General features: G+C 41.5%; 2 protein-coding genes across 5 annotated transcripts; both read left to right on the top strand.

Moving 5' to 3' along the window:
* Window positions 1-1,032: 1,032 nt before the first annotated feature.
* LOC129777158 (DNA polymerase iota) lies at window positions 1,033-9,035 on the top strand. Of its 4 annotated transcripts, XM_055783280.1 has the most exons (5): window positions 1,082-1,440; window positions 1,495-1,671; window positions 1,726-2,269; window positions 2,452-2,705; window positions 6,637-9,035. In XM_055783280.1, the coding sequence occupies exon 5, from the start codon at window positions 6,726-6,728 to the stop codon at window positions 8,667-8,669; it is 1,944 nt and encodes a 647-aa protein (XP_055639255.1). In that variant the 5' UTR covers window positions 1,082-1,440; window positions 1,495-1,671; window positions 1,726-2,269; window positions 2,452-2,705; window positions 6,637-6,725; the 3' UTR covers window positions 8,670-9,035. The 4 variants fall into 4 exon arrangements, with proteins under 4 accessions (XP_055639245.1, XP_055639236.1, XP_055639255.1 ...); XM_055783270.1 differs by lacking the exons at window positions 1,726-2,269; window positions 2,452-2,705 and having other exon boundaries at window positions 1,033-1,154; window positions 1,245-1,440; XM_055783261.1 differs by lacking the exons at window positions 1,726-2,269; window positions 2,452-2,705 and having other exon boundaries at window positions 1,056-1,207; window positions 1,272-1,440.
* A 10,558-nt stretch (window positions 9,036-19,593) lies between these two features.
* Window positions 19,594-20,566, top strand: LOC129777176 (UPF0547 protein C16orf87 homolog). The gene is made up of 3 exons (XM_055783294.1): window positions 19,594-20,035; window positions 20,103-20,254; window positions 20,356-20,566. The coding sequence occupies exons 1-3, from the start codon at window positions 19,595-19,597 to the stop codon at window positions 20,441-20,443; spliced, it is 681 nt and encodes a 226-aa protein (XP_055639269.1). The 5' UTR covers window position 19,594; the 3' UTR covers window positions 20,444-20,566.
* Window positions 20,567-23,372: the final 2,806 nt, after the last annotated feature.

Genomic DNA, 23,372 nt, shown 5'->3' with positions numbered 1-23,372 from the left:
CTTCGTCGTGCATTGTGCAAGAAGGAGCACATTATAAAATGTAGTGCATTTGAAAAAATGCCGCATAAGGAAAAGATGAATATAATTCAAATGAGGAGATTATGCAGTAATTGTTTACTGTGGAACTTGCGGAAAATGCCACCATACGTGGTTACATCCGGGCCACGAGAGCCCAAGAAACAACACACAACACAACGTAGAACCACCGTGGAGACGATCAGCTCCACCTGCAACAGTTACAAACGAAACGAAAAATTCTTCAATAAACCAAAAACAAGATGGAGAGTCAGTAGCTTTTCTATTTGTATAAACTAAAGTTTAAATATATTAATCACATACCTGACATCTGTACTTTTTTTTCCAATTTCTATCCATGCCATTTCAGTTTCATCTTTTTTTGCATAGCCAGGAAGTGTGAAGTTGTACAGTATTGGATGTTTCTCCACTTCCTGCACTAGCATGATGTTGATCTGCTGCTCGTTCATGTTCCTGAAAATTCTTCAATTTTAGATCGCTTTATTAGAAAATAACATACATATATCATTTGTAAAATTATATATTGAAGTAGCAAAATACTTACCTTTTGTTCGTGTTTCTATGAAGTGGGCCTCTTTTGACTGTTTAATGCTGCTGGCTATCACCACTGACAAATATTTAACTTAACGACGCATAAATTGAAATGTCAACAGAAATTGAACGAAAAGGTTGCCGACACAAATCGCGCGCGACTCGACATGCTGAGTTGAATCGAAAAAGTTGGTCCGACCAAAGTTGCCAGTTGCCTAGTGTGTATGCTCCCATTTGATTACACATGTTCTCAACTTTTTTGACAGATTCGTTAAGTTGCTTTCCAACTTAGGTTGCCTAGTGTGTAGATGGCCTAAATCCCACCTTTCAAACCGATTTTTCTGCAGCCAACATTAATGAGTGAAACAAAATTACCGCTTGTAGTGGTGTGAGCCGCTACGTAACTCACACTATTCTAAATGTTTGAGATAGGTATTCTATTTTGCTACAATTCAATTTACAGTGCGTCTGTATTGTCCCGAGTATGTTTCGTGTCCACGGTAAATTTGCTGCCTAGTAGTAGTAGCAACAGTGAACGGTTCACTACAGAATACTAATAAGTATAATACTGGCCGCCGTAAAAAAACGTAAAGAAGCACACGAAGATTACGAGCGATGATAGCTGCTGTTTTGCTTCTCAGTACGCTATTAATTAAAAAGATTGTGTATTTTTTCAGATTATCCAATTGTAGTTTCTCTTGTAGAAGAAAGGAGAGTGAAGTATCTATATTGATGATAATTTCGCACCGTAAACATAAATAGTGACACTGGAATTGGAGTGAATACAGTGAAGCACCATGAATTTGCGTTGCTTTTTGTACAATAGATCCCGCTGAAATATATGCCAGTGCTGATACGGATGGGTATATCCAGGTTCGTGTAGAATTCGGTTGCATTGACATTTTCTAATTCGGAAAATTCTTATAGGCGATAGGAGGGAAAGTAGCTTTGACATCGACGACGACGACGACGAAAAACTTTCCAAAAAGAACGGGAAAGTTTGTGGCGTGAGTAAGTGCGAAACATTGCGGGAGAGTGAGAAGTCAGCGACAGCAAAATCAAGAGAGCATCTCGGACTCGGGCCGAAATAGTGACAACAAAAAGGTAAACAAAACAATGCGGCTCAGATGAGTGTGATTGTTGATGCTCTGTTTACAGCATGCATGCTTGCGGAGAATGGGTTGCAGCTTTGTTTTGTTTGATGCTGGGTATCGAGATTCGGTGTATTATGAAAGAAGAAATTGACATTTGATAGGGGTACCGTTCTTGGCCCAGAATTCTGTGATGGATATTTGTTGTAAACTTCCTCAATACTATTTGCGTGGATTGCCTCATGTCGGTATCAAGTTATAGGTTTTCTAACCAATAATCAAAACGTGTATAAAAACATCGAATAATATTTACAACTGTTTCTTTTATCCAATTGAGGATTCATCAAAACATACAGAAAAGACAAGAAAAGACGAGCACTTTTTACAAGCAAAGCAAGCTGTCATTTATTTTCCGGTTAGTGACGCTGATTCCGATGTTTGTTTTGTTTTCTTGGACGGTTCCATCGATGTCGAAATTGTCGCATTGATACAAATACGATTTTTGTGGACATTCCAATGCATGACTTGAGATCTCTGTAGCAATGGAATCAAAGTTCAGTCATCGATAGATCTCCTATTTATTTGCTACCCCTCGCGAAGGTTCTGTAACTGTAAGTGTTGTTCTCGCTATTTTTTATCGTCCTATTTTTTTTGTATTTTAAGAGGTTTTTTTTAATTGACTATCAAGGTTCCAGCTGAAATAAAAAAAAACAAAAATTGTTCTTTTTGTTGGCCGATTGGATTCTTTATTATTCTTTTCGTGTTTCGTTGTTTTGTTTTGCTTTGTTTTCAGAAACATAAACATGTGAATATGTGAACATCAGTCGAATCTTTATAGACAGAATTCGTAATAACTACTTCCAAACCAAAGATGATGGAGTTGCCTTTTCTTCCTCGGGAAACGCATTTTTTTTCAAGAACCTAAACGCCTCTCATTAATGCTTCGAGTCGCGGGTCGAAATGTGCAGGAGCGCGAATGGTACAATCTGACGAACGAATGCGAGGAGACTGAAACGACGTTGGAGCTAGAGAACCACAAAGCAGTTGGTAAGGATGGCCTCGCAGCGGAGCTCTTTGAAGGTGGGCCCTGCACAACTTATAAATGTTATGATAGTCAGGATTTGGGACACGGAAAAGCTACCTGAGAAGAGTAATGAAGGGGTAATCTGCTTTATTTAATAAAGGAGATAAGCTATATCATAGTAACTACCGGGCAGTAACGATCCTGTAAGGTGTCTACAACATTGTTTCCCAGCACATTTGTGGAAAAACATCAGACCAAATTCATGCCGAATTGTTTGACGATGAACCAGATGTTCATCCTGCGGCCGGTTCTCGAAACACAAATAAAAGAAGCTTTCTGTGCAACTATTAACTTAATTTGTTACATTTGAAAGTTACGCGACGCCTTTTAATACATTGACTGCCATGAGATTACCGGTGGACTGAGAAGTTAGTTCTCAGTGGGCCATGAGTTCACCGGCGAACTCGACTACCACTAAGTTCAGAATTATGGTGAGAAAAAATGGCCTGTGGGGAACCTATGGAGATTCAACAATGGCAGCCAATGTGTGTAGTGACAAGTAGTCAAGATGATTTTTTTTATTCGTAGTAAATTAGTTCGGTTTTCGTGATACGGTTGTTATTATTCGATTACAATTATGTGGTTTAGTTAAGCGGTTAATGTTTGTAAAACCGGCAGTATTGAGACGACCGCAGAGTTTGTAGCGGATCGAGAGGACCGCACAGTTTGTAACGGATCGAGACGACCGCGCGTTGAGTGTTTGTGACGGTTCGAATCCGCGAGGCGAGACGAGATGGTTGGAACGAATGATAGCGGATTGAGACGACCGCGTTTGATAGATGAAAATATTTTGAGAGAGCGAGTTTGGTGAACCAGTATGGCGAAAAAGTCAAAAGATTCGTGATCCCTAAATCGGCGAGCGTACACTAAAGAATTTGGTTGGGGTGTTTAAAAAAGAGGGCTACCCGGAAATCATGAAATCAGACTACGGCCCTCCTTTAATAGAGAGGACTGTCTCAAACGCAGTATAACTGCCACTCTTTCCGAGATTCTTATATCCTCAGTAGAACGGTATAGCAGAGAACTCTGAAGCCGGTGAAAAAAGCCATGATCACAGCGTCTACAAATGGAATAAGCTACCGAGAGGAATTGAACGCCGCAGTTCATACATATAACGCTGCTGCGCGGTGGTCATTAAACTCTAATCAATACCCCAAATTGACAAGGTTTACCAGAGTTTATCATTCAGCTCCTTTCAGTAGTGTTTACAGTGAACGATTGTTCTCTGAGGCTGGCCTAAGCTGGCCTTTTAACCGATTGTACGAAGCAAAGCGTAATGCATGTCAGCATGTCGATGAGCGTGCACATGTTCGTACAAGATGAAAAATTTGGCAATTTGGCTTCGAAATATGCCTCAGTGTCACTCTGCAGACTGCTTATTGGACTCAGGATTGTGGTAATGGATCCACGTTTCATTCACAATCACAAACGAAGTCCACACGATTACGCTTCAACAACGCCAAACCGGCTGTTGAATCATCAACGCGCCGATGTTTTTGGTCGACGGTCAGCAAACGCGGCACTCATCGCACGGATAACTTTTTCATGTCCAGAATGTCGTACAAATTATATCCCACTCGTTCTTTGACATGCCTACGGCCTCAGCTAACTCGCGTAACTTCACTCTAAGATCGTTCAAAACGAGTCGATGCACTTGTTTCACGATTTCTGGATTCGTAGCCTCTTTTGGCCTTCCAGAGCGAGGTGCATCTGCGGTGCTTGTACGGCCCATTTTAAATTCACTAAGCCACCGATAAACTGTTGTTCTTGAAGGAGCAGAAGTGGAATAACATTTCATCAACCACTGCATTGATTGTTCAAGAGTTTTTCTCCTAAAAAACAATGTTTGATCAAAATACGATATTTCTCTTTTTCCATTTTCTATACGAATGCTCAGGTAGTGACACTCAAACGAAAACAACAGTAGTTTGTGAACAGATAAACGAAATGTCATGAAACTTTAGACATAATCGTTAGGGTGGCAATAGATGTATGGGAAAAATTTCATCATCGAATTTCAAAAACCGACCATGTACATTTTGTTTATTGGCCCCAAAAAATTATCTGTGCAAAGTTTCAGCTCAATCGGACATGATATAGGGGTGCCTCAAAGCGCTCAAAGTTTTGATTTTTTCATTCTCGAAAAAAAAATCGATTTTCCAAATTTGCTCCCCCCTTGGAAGATTTTCGAGAACCGGTCGGTTTTTGAAATTTGACATGACCATTTTCGCTGCTACCCTAATAATCATCTAATGAATTAATGAATTTCTCGAAATGAATCTTGTTAATTTTTAGTGGCGCCATCTGTTGAAATATATATAAAGTTTGTAAATATATAATGATTTTTGTTTGTTTTCTTGAAATTGGTACAAACAAATATTTTACGAGGTTTTCGAAACTATATAGAAAAATTGGTAGATGAATGATAGATGAAATCGGCACTTACGATGATACTCTAGGTGTTTTGTTTTGACTAGGTTCCGCTAGGTACCTCACCTAGTTTTGTGTTCTGTTAAAGAAGGAGTGAATCATTGATGCCGAGACGAGAATATACGAGGGCAGTCCGATAAGTACTTAGCCTACAAAAAAAAATGGAAAGTGGCGATTTATTTCTCAACGTCTCCTTTTAGCTCGATACAATTGACCCAGCGATGCTCCAACTTCGTTAATCCATCTGAAGAATACGTTTTCTCGAGGTCTGCAAAGTAGACCTCCGTGGCGGCGATAACCTCCTCATTAGACTCAAATTTCTGCCCGGCGAGAGACTTTTTCATGTTTGGAAACAGAAAAAAAGTCGCACGGGCCAAATCTTAAGAATACCGTGGATGGAACAGTTCGTAGTGCAATTCAACCAATTTGGTGGTGGCGACGGCGGAATGTCCTTTTTTCCACTACTCGAAAACTAATCAAGAAAATACCAAATTTGGCATGTAAAGGTTTAGGGGGACACAAAACGTTTCTATGGCGAATAAACACTCCTCCCGTCTCTCTGAGGGGGGAGGGGGGCTGTCATACAAATGAAGCATACATTTCCGCATAATTCAAGAACAAATCAAGCAAAAGGAACTAAATTTGGCATGTGGAGGTTTTATGGGGAAGAAACATTTCTAAGGTGGTTCGACATTCCTCCCGCCTCTCTTAGAGTGTGCTGTCATACAAATGAAAAACAAATTCATTGCATAACTCGAAAACTAATCAAGCAAATGGAGCCAAATTTGACATGTGAAGATTTTAGGGGGCACGAAACGTTTCTATGATGAATGACCACTCCTCCTCCTCCTCACATTATCATGCCGGGTGTTCGGGTTCGATTCCCGTTCTGGCCGGGGGACTTTTTCGTCAAAGAAATTTCCTTCGGCTTGCACTGTGGTCACGCGTATTCTAGAGCTTGCCCCTCGGAATACATTCAAGGCGTGTTATTTGGCTTAAGAAATCTCAACTAAAGTATTAATAAATGACGCTAGTTAATGCATACGTTGAGTCGGCAAAAATTCCACAGGGAACGTTAACGCCATTCAAGAAGAAGGGGAGGGGTCTGTCTTTATTCTATCATATTTTCTGTATCAAACATTTATTCCATGTAACGGAGAAACATGTCATTTGCAAGTGGTTGAAAAATCTTGAACGAGAATTGTGTCTGTAAATAATCTGATATTATAACGATGAGTTTTGGTAGAAGTACTAGGAATTTTTTAGTGAAAGGTAAATTCAACGGGGTCGAATAGAAGATCAATCAATGAACAGTTCTGCGATTGGACTCATGAACTTGCGTCTAGTAAGAAAAAGGGAATGTTTGAAGGTATTGATAACAAAAACAAATTTTGGGCGGGACGAAGTTTGCCGGGTAAGCTAGTCGTCTCATATAATTTTCCTTTTTTTCATATCTTTTTCCAGCTCTCTACATCAACTCATCTCTACCACCATAGGTGCCCTCCGTTTGGATGGTGGATGGCCGGTGAAGGCGGCAACAAGCTGTGTGCAAAATGGATGATCTGGAAGCACAAGGAGATTCGGAGGAACATCCGCGTGTGATAATCCACGTAGATATGGATTATTTCTACGCCCAGGTCGAGGAGGTACTTGACCCTAGCCTGAAGAACAAGCCGGTGGGAGTGAAGCAGCGATTCAATGTGGTGACTTCCAACTATATTGCGCGGGAGTACGGCATCAAGAAGATGACGCTGATAGCAGAGGCGAAGAAGCTGTGTCCCGATCTGGTGCTTGTTAATGGAGAAGATCTGACAAAGTATAAGCAAATGTCCGGTAGAATTAACGAAATCATGCACAAATTCACGCCCAACGTCGAGAAGCTCGGTTTGGATGAGAATTTTTTGGACGTCACCAAGGAGATAAACGAGAAGCTTGAGCAGGGTGTCTGTCCGGAAGAAACGCAGCGGGTGGAGGGTTTTATACATCCGCCGGTTGAAAACACGGATTTGTCGGACCGAGAAGCATTCCAAAAATCATGCGGTTGTGGCTGTGATCGAAGGCTTATTCTTGCAACGCATATGGCGCAGGAAATTCGTGACTGTATTTTCCGCGAACTTGGTTTGAAATGTTGTGCAGGCATTGCTCATAACAAACTGTTGGCAAAGTTGGTTGGTGGAGTTCATAAGCAGAACAAGCAAACTGTGTTACTGCCGGATTGTGCGTCTAGTTTCATGCGATCCCTCGGTTCAGTTAAAAGCATAACAGGGATCGGCGAGAAGACGGCCCAAATTCTTGAAGAATGTGATATAAAAACGGTAAACGATTTACAAGCCGTTCCATTGGAGCAACTCGTGAAACGTTTAGGCCAAGAGCAGGCTAGCAGACTTAAGGAAATATCATTCGGAAAAGACTACACCCCTGTGAAAGCTACGGGGAAACCTAAATCCGTAGGATTGGAAGATTCGTGTCCTGCTATTTCAATCCGTGCGGACGCAGAAGAGAAGTTCCGACATTTACTCGTTCGATTGGTGAAAAATATAGCGGACGATGGTCGTATTCCTATAGCCATCAAAGTAACTGTCCGGAAACACGATTCCGCGAAAAAGACGAGTCATCGTGAATGCAAGCAGGACAAAATATTGCCTTCGAATTTCCGGCACAAGGACGGTAAGTTGGTCCTCACCGAAGGAGCCCAAGACAGAATTCTCGGCATTGTAATGAAGTTATTCGAGCGGATGGTAGATCTTCAACAACCTTTTAACATAACTCTTTTGGGGCTCTCATTTTTCAAATTCCAAGAGCGAAAGGTCGGCACTAAATCAATTGCAAATTTTCTTATCAAGAAATCAGATATCGAAGTTCAGTCAATCACGAATCTTAGCAATGAGTCGTTGACCCTTAGTGATAGTTTCACATCGAATAAATCCTTCTCCATCCCAATGGATTGCGATCCATCATCTGGCGCTGGGATGTCAGATAGCGCTTCATTGGCTTCTCATTCAGGATCGGAATCGGATGCTGAACCATCACCCAAAAAGAGCCGACGGTTGGCAACATTCCTTGTGCGTAAAAATAGCAGTTTGATGATGGCCACTGAGGAAGATTCCTCCTCCCCGAGTAAATTGCGTGTGGCTGATCTCCGGCTGAACTCGAAAGAATACGACCAGGAAACTTGCAACGTAACTTTATCCGACATTCCATCCTCCTCCAAATCGGCTGGATTCTTCAAAAACCATCTTTCTTCGTCCACTCCTGCAAAGCCATCAACCGTGTCGACAGTGAGCGTGAACAGCAGTCCTACTTGCACCGATAACAACATACCTTCAAGTGTCGATCCAGAGGTATTCAATGCACTGCCAGCTGACGTACAGCAAGAGTTACTTCAGAATTGGCGAAAGGGAAGTCCGATCGCTTCCAGTTCCTCCACGCCTACCGCAACAAATCCGAGCTCAACATCAAAAAACACGTTACATCGGTACTTCCTGAAGAACACATAGCGGCGCTTCATAGCGTCTCCAGGATGAAATCTGCGTTATCATCATTATCTCAATACTTTTCAAGCTCACTTTCCGTTGTTGAAACCTTCGTCCATTGCGTTCGGCTGTAAATATTTTAATGTATACTTGCGATTTTGTTGGCCGTTTTCGATAAGTACTTTCTAAAAAAATATAGCAGAGTAGATATAATAATCAAAATAAGAAGGCACTGCTGAAAGACATTACCTTGTAAAACAGAAACCAGGAAAAATGAAAAATGTCCAAAACAAATACTTTTTGTACTACTCTTATATCGTGATCAGAAAAAATTTCAATAAAGATGAAATCGTGGTCACACTTGGATGCAAAGCATCCAGGCAGTTCATAGTGGTGTAGTGTTTACACTTTTGGGAAGACGTCCCTCTCTCTGCATTGTAGCGTTTAATTTTCAGAGGTGTCCTAAAATATATCGCTCCCGTGGCCGAGTGGTTAGCGTCACACATATCAAGACCCCGGATCAAGACGGCGTTGTTTTTTGTGACGCGTTTGCATTAGGAATATCTATAGCTATAGATGGATTTATTCACGTGAAAATAGATGTAGACAGGTGATAATATAGGGCCCTATACCGAAAACGGGACGAACAATTCGTCTCGTCTCGTCTCGGCTTCAGTCACTATTTTGCCAGTGACTGAAGCCGAGACGAATTGTTCGTCTCGTTTTCGGTATAGGGTATAGGGTATAGAGTATACACGAGGACACGAGTACACGAGTTTCGTTGAAATGTTTTATTTGGTAGACTGTAAAGACTTCTGTTACATTTTCTCGGTATGATCAGTGATGTCAGATGTGAAGACAAGTTTTTATTCTAAGAAAAACAACAAACATAGGGCCATATTATATAAATCGAATCTAGAAGTCGATACAATGACTATTACTATCACACCGAGCAAAATTTCGTGTTTTGTGAATCGAGACCGAGCTCGAATGTCATGGTGTTGTTAAAGTGTTTTTGAAATGTTTCTTAACTCTCCTGTACTCGCGCGCTTATATAAAGCGCGCCTGACCTATGTGCTCACAGACTGTGCGTGCCCTGTAATATTACTATTGTGTATTTTTAGGCGTTATTGGTATTTTTTTAGAGAAAAGAATATGATAGAATGAAGGAACTTCAGAAAAAATTTCTTTAACTCCATTCAGTTTTAATAGTCATTTTATTCAGCCACCTCATTGATTCTCGGACTATCACATCTATGTGCGAGTATAGAACACGTTGAAGGAAAATATCAGGGACGCAAACCTAAACAAAATACTTCTCTGAAGATATGTAACAAGTGAACCAACCAACTGGAAAAATCATGACAGTTGCTCTGATAGCTTTCACTCGGTCGATGCTATCCACATGCTCGGTATCTACACTCGACAAAAAATTAGAGGAACAGAGTGCGAAGTCGGAAATTTTAAGTGATTTTTTACATGCTGTAACTTCGTAAAAAATCAACGCACATCGATGGTATGCGCATCATTTTGAAGCTACAACTTTCAGGTATTAGAACATTTTACGTAGATATTTTTATCTTGGTGTGTGTAGGTGTAGTGGGCAACAATACCGAGAAGAATTGAAAAATCGATATTTCTATGTTTTTTCATGAATATTCTGGATTAACAACCAATAAGGGGCTGTCCACATACCACGTGGACAACTTTAGAGGGTGTAGGGGTTATGAAGCTGTCCACGTTTGTCCACGGTGAGGGGGAAGGGGGTACAGATAATTTCCACGTGGACACATAAAATGATTTTTTTAATACATTACGTCTGGTCTGTAAGTTTCTCGTTTCTAATTTATTCAACCAATTCAGCAGTTACTGGTACTGTGTAGAGAGGCTAACAAACTGTTAGTATTGTTTTATTAGAAATGCTCGACATTGTTTTCTTGCGGGTTCCTATTCAGCTTCTGTTTGCCGTTCTTATTGCAAATCGTGACAACAATTTTGAATGGAAAATTTTTGGGAAAATTCAAAAACCATCAGCTACTCGCAAAGCCGGTCTTTTCTCGGAGGGAGTCATGCTCTGTGTCTGGTGGTATTGGAATAACGTGCGACCTCATGTCTCTTTGACATTCCGGTAAAAAAATGGAATTTTGCTGGAATGCGCTTTTCCACTCACCGTATTCACCGGATATAGCACCTTCAGATTATTACTTATTCATACATGGGTCATGGGGATTCAATTGAATTTATTTTTCAAGGGTATTTTCCTTGAAAAAAAAAATTCTTGCAACTTTTTTCTCCATACTGTCTGTTTTTCCGATGCTGTCAAACGTTTCTCCCATAGAAGAAGCAAACCTTTTCATGACTCGGACTTTGTTTATTTACCTTTTGTGACCGAACTAGAAATTAAATAATTATTTTAAATTGGGTAACTCATATTTTTAAGTTGTTTTAATGAAAGAAATTAGTTCAAATAATATAATACTAGTGTTCAGAGTCATAAAAAACCATAAAAACATTTGGCTAGAAGTAAAGTTGAATTACAATTAAGTTTAGATAAGTTTAGAAGTCAATAATACTGAAATTTCAGTATCTATCGAAATATCTATTGTGCTTTTATCATTTTAACGCTAGCATTGATTGATTAATGCTAGCATTTTTCAAGCAAAATTCGATTATTTTTGCCTTTAATAATAATATTTTCTCTATGTAGTGGATTATTATAAGAAAAGTAACATTTTTTCTCCCTCCTGATTATTGGATTTCTTTTGACATTTCTATTTGATTCTTTTTGACAACCAATTTGATTCTATCCGCATGACCCAGATTCGGACGACTGCCCAATTATTTCAAGCGCAAGAACTGCGATTCTTCGGATAGTATAAAAAACACATTGATAGTTTTTTGACGAAAGATTGTAGAACAACCGCTAGAAAATATATATAATTAAGTTTTTCCTTAAAACCTACGCGAGCTTTCCGACCAACCAAATATTTTCCGAGCAATTACACAGGAAGATCATTGGTACACTACCCAGTCTAGTTTTGTGTTCTGTAGAGGTGGGGTTCATTGTTGCTAAGACGATACCAAATAGCAAATATCACTTTCAAATTCATGGGGTGATGAATCTGCGGATCAGCTAAGTGAATGGGCTCTGAGTTTGGCCACTGATTGACGACTTTGTGATTAAGCGACAACTTGGGTGTTGAACGATCCAAAATTACATCCATTACGAAACTTTTGCATAACTTGAACAGCGTGATGACAATTTTACTATTGTAACCATATCATCGTGACTTTTCGAGCCAGCAATGCTGTTGGGAAATTTAATTCCGTGCAGAGAATGTGCGTGATGCAGTTTGTTTGAGAGTTACAATGTAGAACGGCTCGACAAACATGTGGGCGAAGCTATCGAATACACTTTCTGTAGCATTTTTAGATTATCGACTAGAGTGAGTTAAAAGAAATTGTGCTTTGCGATCATGGGATTTGATATTGGAATGTTGAAAAAAACGGGAGCTTCACGCAAACGAGTGTGAAGCAATTCCCTGCAGACTATTTCATAAATTCATAACGGAATGACTGAACAACTTTGAGATGCAGGATTTATACCCATTGTCAAAAACAATTATAGCATTTTTACGCACAAAAGCTAGCCGAAGACAACATAAATAGAATTCGAAAGGAACTAAAGAGCGATACAAAAAACTTCCCGGGTAATGTTTAAGAGGTCAAAGAATAAAGAACAAATCCCTACTATGGCTTTGGGCACCAATGCACCATATTGCTAAAAATTACGGATTTTGGACCACCTCTCTTCTAATGTAGCGCAAAACATACTCATAAAACACTACAAGTAACACAATCTCGGCCCGTGACTACTTCATTTTTTGAACATCATCAATCATATCTTTACTAATTGAACATCATCAAAAATCTTATAGTAATCCTACGTCAACTATTCTGAGACGAACCATCCCAGGAGGCTGAAAGTCTCAAAAATAAAGAATAAAAAAAAAGAAATAAAAAAGTTGGTTCTCAAATGGGGATCAACACTAGGGTAGGAGCCTACCTGTTGGTCTCAATTGTTCCTATCTCACGCCTCCACGAAGATCATATGACGACATTTTTAGATCGGGCGTGAACTGGAAACACACACCTGGTCTTGGCTCCGAGAACGGGTGTCGAAAGTGGCTAAGTGAGGGGGTGCGAGCGAGTCAGAGCGCTATATCTCTCCCGGGGAAGGCCTCCTGGGTCATGGAGGCCTTGCCAACCCGCTGTCTCCCGGGCAAAGGAGATACACCCAGACAATGGTCAAGACGAATACTACGAATGCGATCACCCGAGGAGGGTCCCCGAACTGGAGCTGGTCCTGGAACGGGCGTAAGAGCGAGCGGCCAGCGGCTGGAGGGCGATGTGCAAGAGCGGGCCACCAGCCGGGTTCAACCCGAAGAGATACCGCCACACGGAAACAGCAGCCATCGACATCACCAACGAAACGCTGCGCCTACGAGGCGTGTTGCGACTGTCAGACGACAGTCGTCCACACTTGTGGGTACTACTAGGCGACGGATCATGTGGACACACGAAATGAACGAATTCGTGATCCGCGCCTATTACATCTGCACTGCTTTGGAGACGGACATGAGCGGTCGCCCTCGAATACTCGCGTATCCAGAGTTCGTCGGGAGGCTTGACCAAAACGCGATGAACGCGAGGCGTAGAGCGATTGTACGCAACAATATGCTCTCCCAAACGCAAGTCGACGAGATCAAGCAGCAGGTGCAGAGAGAACTAAGCTCCAGAACAAGCAGAGCAAGCGATGTGTCGAGACGAAGTTCAGTACGGCTGAGCAATTCATTCGCGAGTGGGGCACGCGAATCAGCACCAGTGGAGGCCACAGTACAACAACCCCCTGAGCCGGAAGATCCACAGCCAGATCAACAACTACTACGCGATCTGGTCTTCCATTACGACGAGGCGATCTCACAGTTCCGCGACACGGACCCTTTGTCGCGCCCCAGGATCCCGAAGTTGCAGCATTCCCGCAGGCTGACAAGTGCAGTAAAGCTCATGAACGAGCACGTTCTTCCGCTGCACTTGGTTGATGCTGAGAACATGGAGGAGCTGCAACTGAAAGTTTACTGTGCTGCTGTGGCGACCGCCAAAAGTTTAGGATACCGTATTAGGCCAAGAGGCGGACTGCTCCAACATCTCCGTGAAAGGCGTGAGCCTCCATGGCGAAGAAGATTGGAGCAACGGATCCTAAACAAGCGCGCCGCAATTGGAAGACTGATCGTGCGGCCTACTGAACTTCGCCAGCTCACCAGCTGACGGAAAAACTCGACACACTGGTACAGCAATTGAGCGTCCTTACAAAACGGCTGAAACGTTACTCTGACTCTGCAAAGCGCCAGGAACAAAATCGGATGTTCAGAGATAACGAGAAAGCGTTCTACGACCACATTAGCGACGAGAAGCCCGACTACCGCGAAGGTTTGCCAGATATTAGCGATGTGACGAACTTCTGGGCTGGTATTTGGGAGACCCCAGTAGAACATCGCGACGGGAAAATGTGGTTAAGACGGGAGGAGGAGAGTTGTGGTGAAATTGGAGAGATGCCAGCTATCATCGTCGGAGAGAACGATGTCCGCGAAGCCTCGCGGTACCTGAGGAACTGGGCAGCACCGGGCCCCGATGGTGTCCAGAATTTTTGGCACAAGAAGCTGACCGTCGCACATCCAAAGATAGCTGAGTGCTTCAACAAGGTGCTACGTGACCCACACAACCTTCCTGAATTCGCCACCCGTGGCGTCACCTTCCTCCTCCCGAAAGACAGCAACACATTGAACCCATCAAAGTACAGACCGATAACGTGCCTATCGAGTCTGTACAAAATACTGAGCAGCATAATTACCGCCAAAGTTTCTGCTCACTGCGAACAGCATCACATCATCACAGAAGAGCTTAGGTTCCTGCGGTTCCTGGTTCGTCGTTAGGTTCCTGCAGCATGCGATGAGGCAGTGGAGTACGTCTCTGCACCTCAGTGATGGGGAAAATGTGTTGCAGTCTAGAACGCTGCAGATAAAGAGGGGGATATTCCAAGGCGACTCTTTCAGCCCGCTTTGGTTTTGTCTGGCACTGAACCCCCTCAGTAGGACGGTCAATAGAAACGGTCATGGCTATAAAATAAGGTATGGCGACGGCGCCCACGAAAAAGTGACCCATACCTTCTACATGGATGATCTCAAGGTCTACGCTGATTCACGTCAGCGTCTAGGTGTAGCTATCCGGGTTGTCGAAGACATAAGCAGGGACATCTGTATGGAGTTCGGCCTCGACAAGTGCCGCTGTGTCCATCTGCTGAAAGGGCAGCTTACCGAATCCGGAGGTTACGAGGTCTATGACGGCGAGTTTATAAGAGACATGGTTCGTGGCGAATCCTATAAATATATTGGATTCCGACAGCTCACCGGGATTCGCCACTCCGACATCAAGACGGAGCTGCGAGACAAGTTCTTGAGTCGAGTGAACTGTGTCCTGAGGACTTTCCTCAACGCGGGGAACAAGGTACGCGCGATCAACACATTCGCGGTTCCCCTGCTGACCTTCAGTTTTGGTGTAGTCAAATGGAGCAATGGAAAGTATTTAAAGCATTTAAAGAGGCCGGAATGCACCATCCTCAATCGGGGCTGGAGAGAGTTTCACTGCCACGCAAAGAAGGTGGACTTGGAATAGTCGACATATCTGCACTGTGTGTTGCCCAGGTACATCAACTGCGCGAGTACTTCACAGAACGCGCCAACCAAAACGCGCTATACCGGGCTGTCTGCGCCGCCGACAGAGGATACAGCGCTCTGCACTTGGCGCAAGCGGAGTACCAACTCAACTGCAATCTGCAGACAGTGGAGGAGAAGATTGCAGCTTGGAAGCAGAAGGCAGTGCATGGTGCCCACCCCCATCAACTGGACCGGCCACACGTCGACAAGGCCGCATCTAATCTGTGGCTAACGCGTGGTGAACTCTCTTCAGTAGTAGAAGCCGACATGATAGCCATCCAGGACAGGATAATGCCGACGAGAAACTGCAGGCGGTACGTCTGGCATCAAGACGTTGATGGCATTTGCCGGATGAGCCATCAACCAGGTGAAAACATAGAGTACATTATGGGAGGCTGTCCCGTTTTGGCCAACGCAGCCTACACCGAGCGCCACAACAACGTGGCCCGTATTGTTCATCGACAACTGGCGCTCCAATGTGCTCTACTGGAAGACAACGTACCAAACTACCGGTACCTGCCTGCACCTGTCCTGGAAAATGACCGTTCCAAGCTGTACTGGGGTCGCACTGTTCTGACCGACCTCTCGATCCACCACAACCGCCCAGGTATAATGGTTTACGACAAGAGCGACCGCAAAGTCACCATCATCGATGTCGCTATTCCACTGAACCAGAATCTGGAGGAGACCCACGGTCGCAAAATCTGCAAGTACCGACCATTGGCCGTGGAGCTCAAGGAACTGTGGGGGCTAAGGGAGGTCCCAAGAATTGTTCCAGTCGTTCTCTCTGGAACTGGAATTGTCCCGAAGACACTTCTGGAAGCGCTAAAGGTGTTGAATATGGAGAAGGAATTGGCCGGCATCCAAAAGTCGGTCATCCTTAGCACCTGCGCGATTGTCCGACAATTTCTCGGTCAGGACTGAAACAGCACGAGCATGCAGATACGTGCATTCCGCAGAGCCTAGTCCCCCTTTGGCATTCAGAAGCACGGGGGCAGGTGAAAATTCTGGCTAGGTTCGCCTAGTTAAGAAGTGAGATAAGTCTGCCAAAAAAAAAATACGTCAACTATTCAGTCATGGTTCAGAAACAACTCTTATTTTTTTTTGTTTTTCAAAAAAAACATAAAACAGAAAATGGAAATGAAATGATATTCAAACGCAATTCAATTATTTTCTTGAAAATAGAAAGGGGATGGGTATAAGAAATGTCCATGCTTGTCCACGGAGGGGGAGGGGGGGTGTATGAAATCGTGCTTTTTCTGTCCACGTGGTATGTGGACAACCCCTAACCAACTCAACAGCAATCCAATTAACCTTTTTAACCAGCTTTTATTTAGTTCCAAGAACGTTCCTGTAGGATTTCCCACACAGAGATATTTTAGTTTGAATGAAGAAATACGCCTTCGTCTTTGATGATGAGTAATTCAATAAGCAACCATCGCACCGCAAATCGAAAGCCAGTTTTGAAAACCCCAACAATTTGCATAAGAATAATTTGTTACTTTGACGAAAAAAAAATATATTAAAATTTTTTGCATCTATTTCAAAAAAGTGCCAATAACGGGATTTTTATAGTGCTTTACAAAATCCACTGTAATTCTGCAAATATCGCAGTAAGTTGTTATGTTTGCAGGCAATTTTTAGCCTAGTGTATTCCCTAAACATCTGTGAACGTTTCATATTGACACGTTCAGCCGATTTTTAAAGATTTTGAGTAAATTAGAGGAGCATTTAATCGCAAATCGTGTCAGAAGTCTCAAATCTACATACGCATTTCACAAATATACGCACTCTTCACCCACAAACTCATAAAGACGAGAGTTACGAATCGTTCATTCTGAGAGTTGTAGTTGTTGAAGCTTCAGAACGATGTGCATCCCATCGATATGCGTTGATTTTTCACAAAGTTACAGCATGTCAAAAATCACTTAAAATTTCCGACTTCACACTCTGTTCTCCAATTTTTTGTCGAGTGTATAATAGTAAAATAGAGCTACGGGCAAAATTCTTATCGTCTCGGTTTTTAAAATAGGACAAACATTTCTAAAGTTGATCAATAGACACTCTTTTCTCAGTGCCAGGGGTCCTAGGGGCGATAGGGATAGTAAACGACGCCATATTTTTCCAGCTCTCTTGACATTTCTCTTCAGTAATGTTTGCCATTTTATAATGGCATAATGGCGATCCAACAACGAGTCAAGATTATTAAAATTTACTACCGAAATTCGGAGTCAATGGCCTCAACTTTAAGAGCGCTACGTTCAATTTATGGTCGTCACAATCGTCCTGCCAGATCAACAATTGAGCGTCTAGTGGAACAATTTGAATCCACAGGCACAGTACAAAATGTTTCCGTGCCAGTGAGACAAAGAAGTGCCCGTACTGTCGAGAATATTGCCGCCGCCAGCGCATCAATTGAGGATGACCCAAATCAGTTTTTCACACGTCGTTCTCAAGCGTTGGGCAGGCCAATAACACCCATAAATTCACACGAGATCTTTACCGGTGTGCTCCCTTGGCCGAGTGGTTAGCGTCATAACTAACATGCCGGGTGTTCGGGTTCGATTCCCGTTCTGGTCGGGGGAATTTTTCGTCAAAGAAATTTCCTCCGACTTGCACTGTGATCACGCGTATTCTAGAGCTTGCCACTCAGAATGCATTCAAGGCGTGTTATTTGGCATAGAAATCTCAACTAAGTACTAATAAAAATGACGCAAGTAATACTACGTTGAGACGGCGAAGTTCCTCTAGGAACGTTAGTGCCATTGAAGAAGAAGAAGATCTTCACCGGCAAACAAAAAATAAAAATCAGTTTGCTTAGTATAGCTTTAGAATGCATCGAAATAATTCTTTAAGACAACTATATCGACATTTTCAGAAGTAAAAAACAATGTTTGTAGTAGGCTGGAGCTACTGGAAGACATGATGTGGGCTGACCTGGTACATTCTTCATTGTTTCATACGTGATCAGTGTTCAGATTTTCATTTTACCCTGCATATATTCCTGTTAGACATAGTCCTACGTCCAAATTCAAATCGCGGATGATCTAGAGGCGAATGAACTGAAAAGTTTAAACCCTCTTAAAGCCAAAAAGAAGAAGAAGAAGAAGAAATCGCGGATAAAAACGCAATGATCTCAAACAAAGATTCATGACAAGTTTGAACACATGACGGCGCCAGTGGTTGTGTGGTTAGCGTAACAGCCTCACAATCCGATCGGCCTGGGTTCAATCCCAGCTGGCGTCGTTGGGATTTTCTGAGGCGAAAAATCTCTGGTTACGTCTTCCTTCGGAGGGGAAGTAAAAGAAGTTGGCCCGGCTTATGAGTTGTTGAGTCTGATAGGTAGGAACAGGTGGAGTCGCCTCCCTGATGTCGGTGATTGGCACTGAAGTGGCGGAAATAGGCCGACGAAAAATAAGCGAAGATAAAAAAAAAAAAAAGTTTGAACACTTTTCCCGAAAATGAATGACAACAACTTGCTTGATAGAAATTGTCCGATTTGAATTTCCATGATAAAAAGCGTAAGAATAGGAAGGAAATAAACTATCCGCCATTCAGCTAGCTCCTCTATCTCTCTGGGTCATGCGGAATCAATCGAACAATTTTTTAAGTGCATTTTCCTTTTTGAAAAAAATCTTGTAATTTCTTGTTCGTAGAAGAAATGAAAGTTTAAATAATATAATTCTAGTGTACATAATCATTAAAACTTAACATTTGGATAGAAGTAAAATTGAATTACAATTAAGTTTAGAGAAGTTTAAAAGCCTATAATACTGAAATTTCAGTATCTACCAAAATGTCAGTCAGGCTCTTATGATTTTGAACGTTAGCATTAATTGATGAAAAAGTAGTTCGTTCATTTATTTTATTCGATTATTTTTGGCTTTGATAACAACACTTTCTCTATGTAGAGGATAATTATAAAAAAGTAACACCCCTCCTAATTATTGCAACTCTTTTGACATTTCAGTTGGATTCTTTTTGACAACCAATTTGATTCTATCCGCATGACCCAGCTCTCTCTCTCTCTCTCTCTCAGTGCATTTCCAAAGATTTGGTAGCTATTTTTACCATGCATTTAGCTGGGTTTTATGAACACCGCGACACCATTCGATTGCCCCTCGTTGACAGCAACGTTGGTTACGCTCTGTGACGCTTGCTCGTATTTTTGTTTTTATGTTTGTTGACATTGGTGTTGAAAACGACATCAAGTCAAACCGTAGATTCGATGGCATAAAGATTGCGAGTGAATATCTATCGCGAGCAACATTGTGCCCGATATTTTTAGATTTAGTAATCCCGCTGGAAATGGTAAAAACCAGAATGATATCCAAAAGTTGTCCAGGTTGTGAATTACAGGTAGCAATCGCTTCCAAACGGTGCTCCTGTGGGTATGTGTTCAATGGGCGACAAGCCAATAGCGCCTATAACCCTCCTGCCTCGGTAGGCCGACCTAAAGGCAGCAAGAAGGGAAAACCAACGGTTGCGGAAACTCGCAAAGCGGCCGCCCTTGCCACATCTTCACAGGTTCAACGGCGAAGGACTGGCCGAGTGAGAAGAGAGAAACCCAACTATTATGATTCGCTGCAGTACGAAAAGAAGAAGAAGAAGCATAAGGTATTCAATGGCCAGATAAAAAATATATTTGATAATACGATGGTGAATGTGTCTTGTCCACCTGTAGAAACATTCGCGGTCTGCTCTTTTCAAGGGTAAAGAAGGGAAACAAACACAGCTGATTAGTACTAAGGAAACACAAGTTTCTCGAGCAAATAGGCATGCTCAAAGAAGAGCGAAGAAGGAAGAAATCGATGGCGGGGGAGATCTGGCGGCCAAGTAAGTTTTTTTATGTAATGAAACTAGATTTTGTTTATTTGGATGTTATCAATTTGAACTTTTCATTCTATATATGGAGTAAATGAGTTACTTTGTTTTAGATTACCGCTAGAAAAACAGGAAATCGCTGCATTAATTTTATCCGAGATTAATCGGAAAATGGGCTCAGTCGTGTGGAAGCAACCCTGAAGATGACGTTTTTTTTAATTTTATTTTAGTGCATACTGTATAAATTTGTAAAAACTGTAATGAGATATATGCGATGATTATTTAAAATATAAACAATGATTGTGTATATTATACTAGCTGAAACTTCGTCGCGCCCAAAATTTATTTTTCGTTATCACATTCACGTTTATTTTACTAAGCGCATGTTCATAGGTCCAATCGCAAAACTGTTCATTGATTGATTCTCTAATCTACCCTTTAAACTATAAAATCTACCTTTTACTATAAAATTTTTAGTACTTTTACCAATACTCGTCATTATAATATCAGATTATTTACAGACACAATTATCGTGCATTTTTTTATTCCACATATAAATAACATGGTCCTGATCACGAACGTCACTTCACGATGAAAACGAAACGAAGTTCATATTACCTTGCATACAAATCATATCGTTTTCACCGTGAAGTGACTTTCGTGATCAGGCCCCATGTTTCTCCGATACATGGAATAAATGTTTGACATTTCTCGTACCCAAAAACTCTCCCATCTCAAGTTAAGCTCCATTTGCTTGATTAGTTCTCGAGTTATGCAGAAGTTTGTGATTCATTTGTATGGTAGCCCCATGCCTTTAGAAAGGGGGTTGATGTGTTGAACTACCATAGAAATGTTTCGTGCCTCATAAAACCTCCACATGCCAAATATGGCTCAATTTGCTTGATTAGTTCTCGAGTTATGCAGAAATTTGTGTTTCATTTCCATGGCAACCCTCCTTTGAAAGGTGGGAGGTGTGTTGAACCCCCTTAGAAATGTTTATTGTCCCCCCAAAAACCTCCGCATGCCAAATTTGGTTCCGTTTGCTTGATTAGTTTTCCAGTTATGCAGAAATTTGTCTTTCATTTGTATGGTAGCTCTCCCTTAGAGAGGGGGATGGAGTGTCTAACCACCGTAAAAACATTTATTGCACTCTAAAACCACCATATTTCACATTTGGTTTCATTTGCTTGATTGATTCTCGAGTAATGCAGAAATTTGTGTTACATTTGTATGGCAGCTCCCCCTTAGAAAAGGGGGTGGAGTGTCTAACCACCATAGAAACATTCATTGCACCCTAAAAACTCCACACGCTAAATTTCGTTTTATTTGCTTGATTAATTCTCGAGTAATGCAGAAAATTGTGCTTCATTTGTATTGGAGCCCCCCCTTAGAGAGGGGGAGGGGTCTCAAACTATCATAAGAACCTTTCTAGACCCCAAAACCCCTACATTCCAACTTTCATGTCGATGGGTTCAGTAGTTTCTGAGTCCATAAGAATCAGACAGACAGAAATCCATTTATATATATAGATATATAAAACAATTTTTTCCCACGTACGCATAACTCATCATCACAGAAGAACGGCTGATCAGGGGTGACATTGCGCATTTTGAAACGAGTAACTCGTTTCTAGATAATTCGAACTCGAATCAAATTGATTTTAGTATTATGTATATTTTTCGAGTTATTATTTTCAGTGTTCTAGATTTCGATTTTCGAAGGGAAATGTCAAATTTTTGGGTTTGTAAACAAAGCAAACTTGACGGCTATTGCAAATATCAATGCCGAAAAACAAATTTAATTTGATGTATTAGAATTGTGATTAAAAAGAAAATATCGCGAAATGTTTTTTGACGATAGCGATAGTGAAGAGGTGAGGAATAAAAGTGACTCTCTTCCGCCAAACTACTTTCAGAAGCACTGCTACTACTGGAGCTTTGAAATTAGCGGCCGTTTTGAATCTTCTGGCTTCTGGTCGTACCAAATTAATGTAATGAAGGAGAATACTTTTTACTTAGCATGGTCAACCAACAGTTTCATCAGTGTTCAATGAAATGATGCTACTTCTGGAAAGAAGCTTATGCGAAAAATGGATCGAATTGGATAAAACATCGTTTAATGGAACAAAGCAACATTTCTTCGACAAATTCAAGATACCCGGTGATTGATGGTACTCATATACCCATTCTAAGGCCTACGGAAAATGAAGAAATGCACTGCAAATGTGATGCTTGTTGTATTTCTTTGTGATTCCATAGTGCTGAAATAAAAGTGTTGTATTTATACTCACATACTTGTACAAATAGACGGCAAAACCATAGGAAATGCAATTGAAATTTTCTTTGATATAACTTTAGCATTAAAATCAACATTTCACTAGCATTTTCCCATATGACGATCAACCATTTCTTGATGAGAGGAGGCGATCTGGCGTAGTGGTAACATCCATGCCTCTCACGCTAAAGGTCACGAGTTCAATTCTCACTCCCGACATTCTTCCAAAAATGGAAGTAAAAGTGAAATCACTATAATACAGTTGAAAATCACTATAATACAGATAAAAAAAAATTCTTGTCGAGACATTTGTTCTCGTTTCGAGTAAAAAAATGCTCGAACACAATGTTACGTAATGTCAAACTTTGCTCGTAACTCTACTACCGCCTTATTTATTTCGCTATAGAACTCCGCGGTGCGGATCATTCGCGACAGCGGATAATCTGGTTCCACTGTATATAGAAATGAAATTCTGTCTGTCTGATTCTTATAGACTTGGAAATTACCGAAACAATCGGCGCGAAAACACAAATTTCTGCATAACTCGAGCAAATGGAAGCAAATGGAATCAATTTATAGAGCAAATGGAATCAAAATTGGAATGTGGGGATTTGAGAATACAAGAAATGTTAGTGATAGTTCACACTATGTTTTGGTACGAACCCACCTCGAATCTAGTACCGCACCACACATATGTAGGGCTTATATTGAACAATTCCTATTGAACTTTTGAATACCTACTTGCATAGGATATTTTATAACAGGGCTTGAGCACAATTGACGATTTGAATTTTAAAGTGAAAGGACGTTTATCCGATCCTAGTGAATTTCTGTAAGAAATCCGGACGCTTTAACA

This window comes from Toxorhynchites rutilus, chromosome 1 (assembly GCF_029784135.1).
Source record: "Toxorhynchites rutilus septentrionalis strain SRP chromosome 1, ASM2978413v1, whole genome shotgun sequence".
NCBI classification, from domain to species: domain Eukaryota; kingdom Metazoa; phylum Arthropoda; class Insecta; order Diptera; family Culicidae; genus Toxorhynchites; species Toxorhynchites rutilus.
The sequence above is the reverse complement of the archived record's forward strand: the minus strand, read 5'-3'. Positions and strand labels throughout refer to the sequence as shown.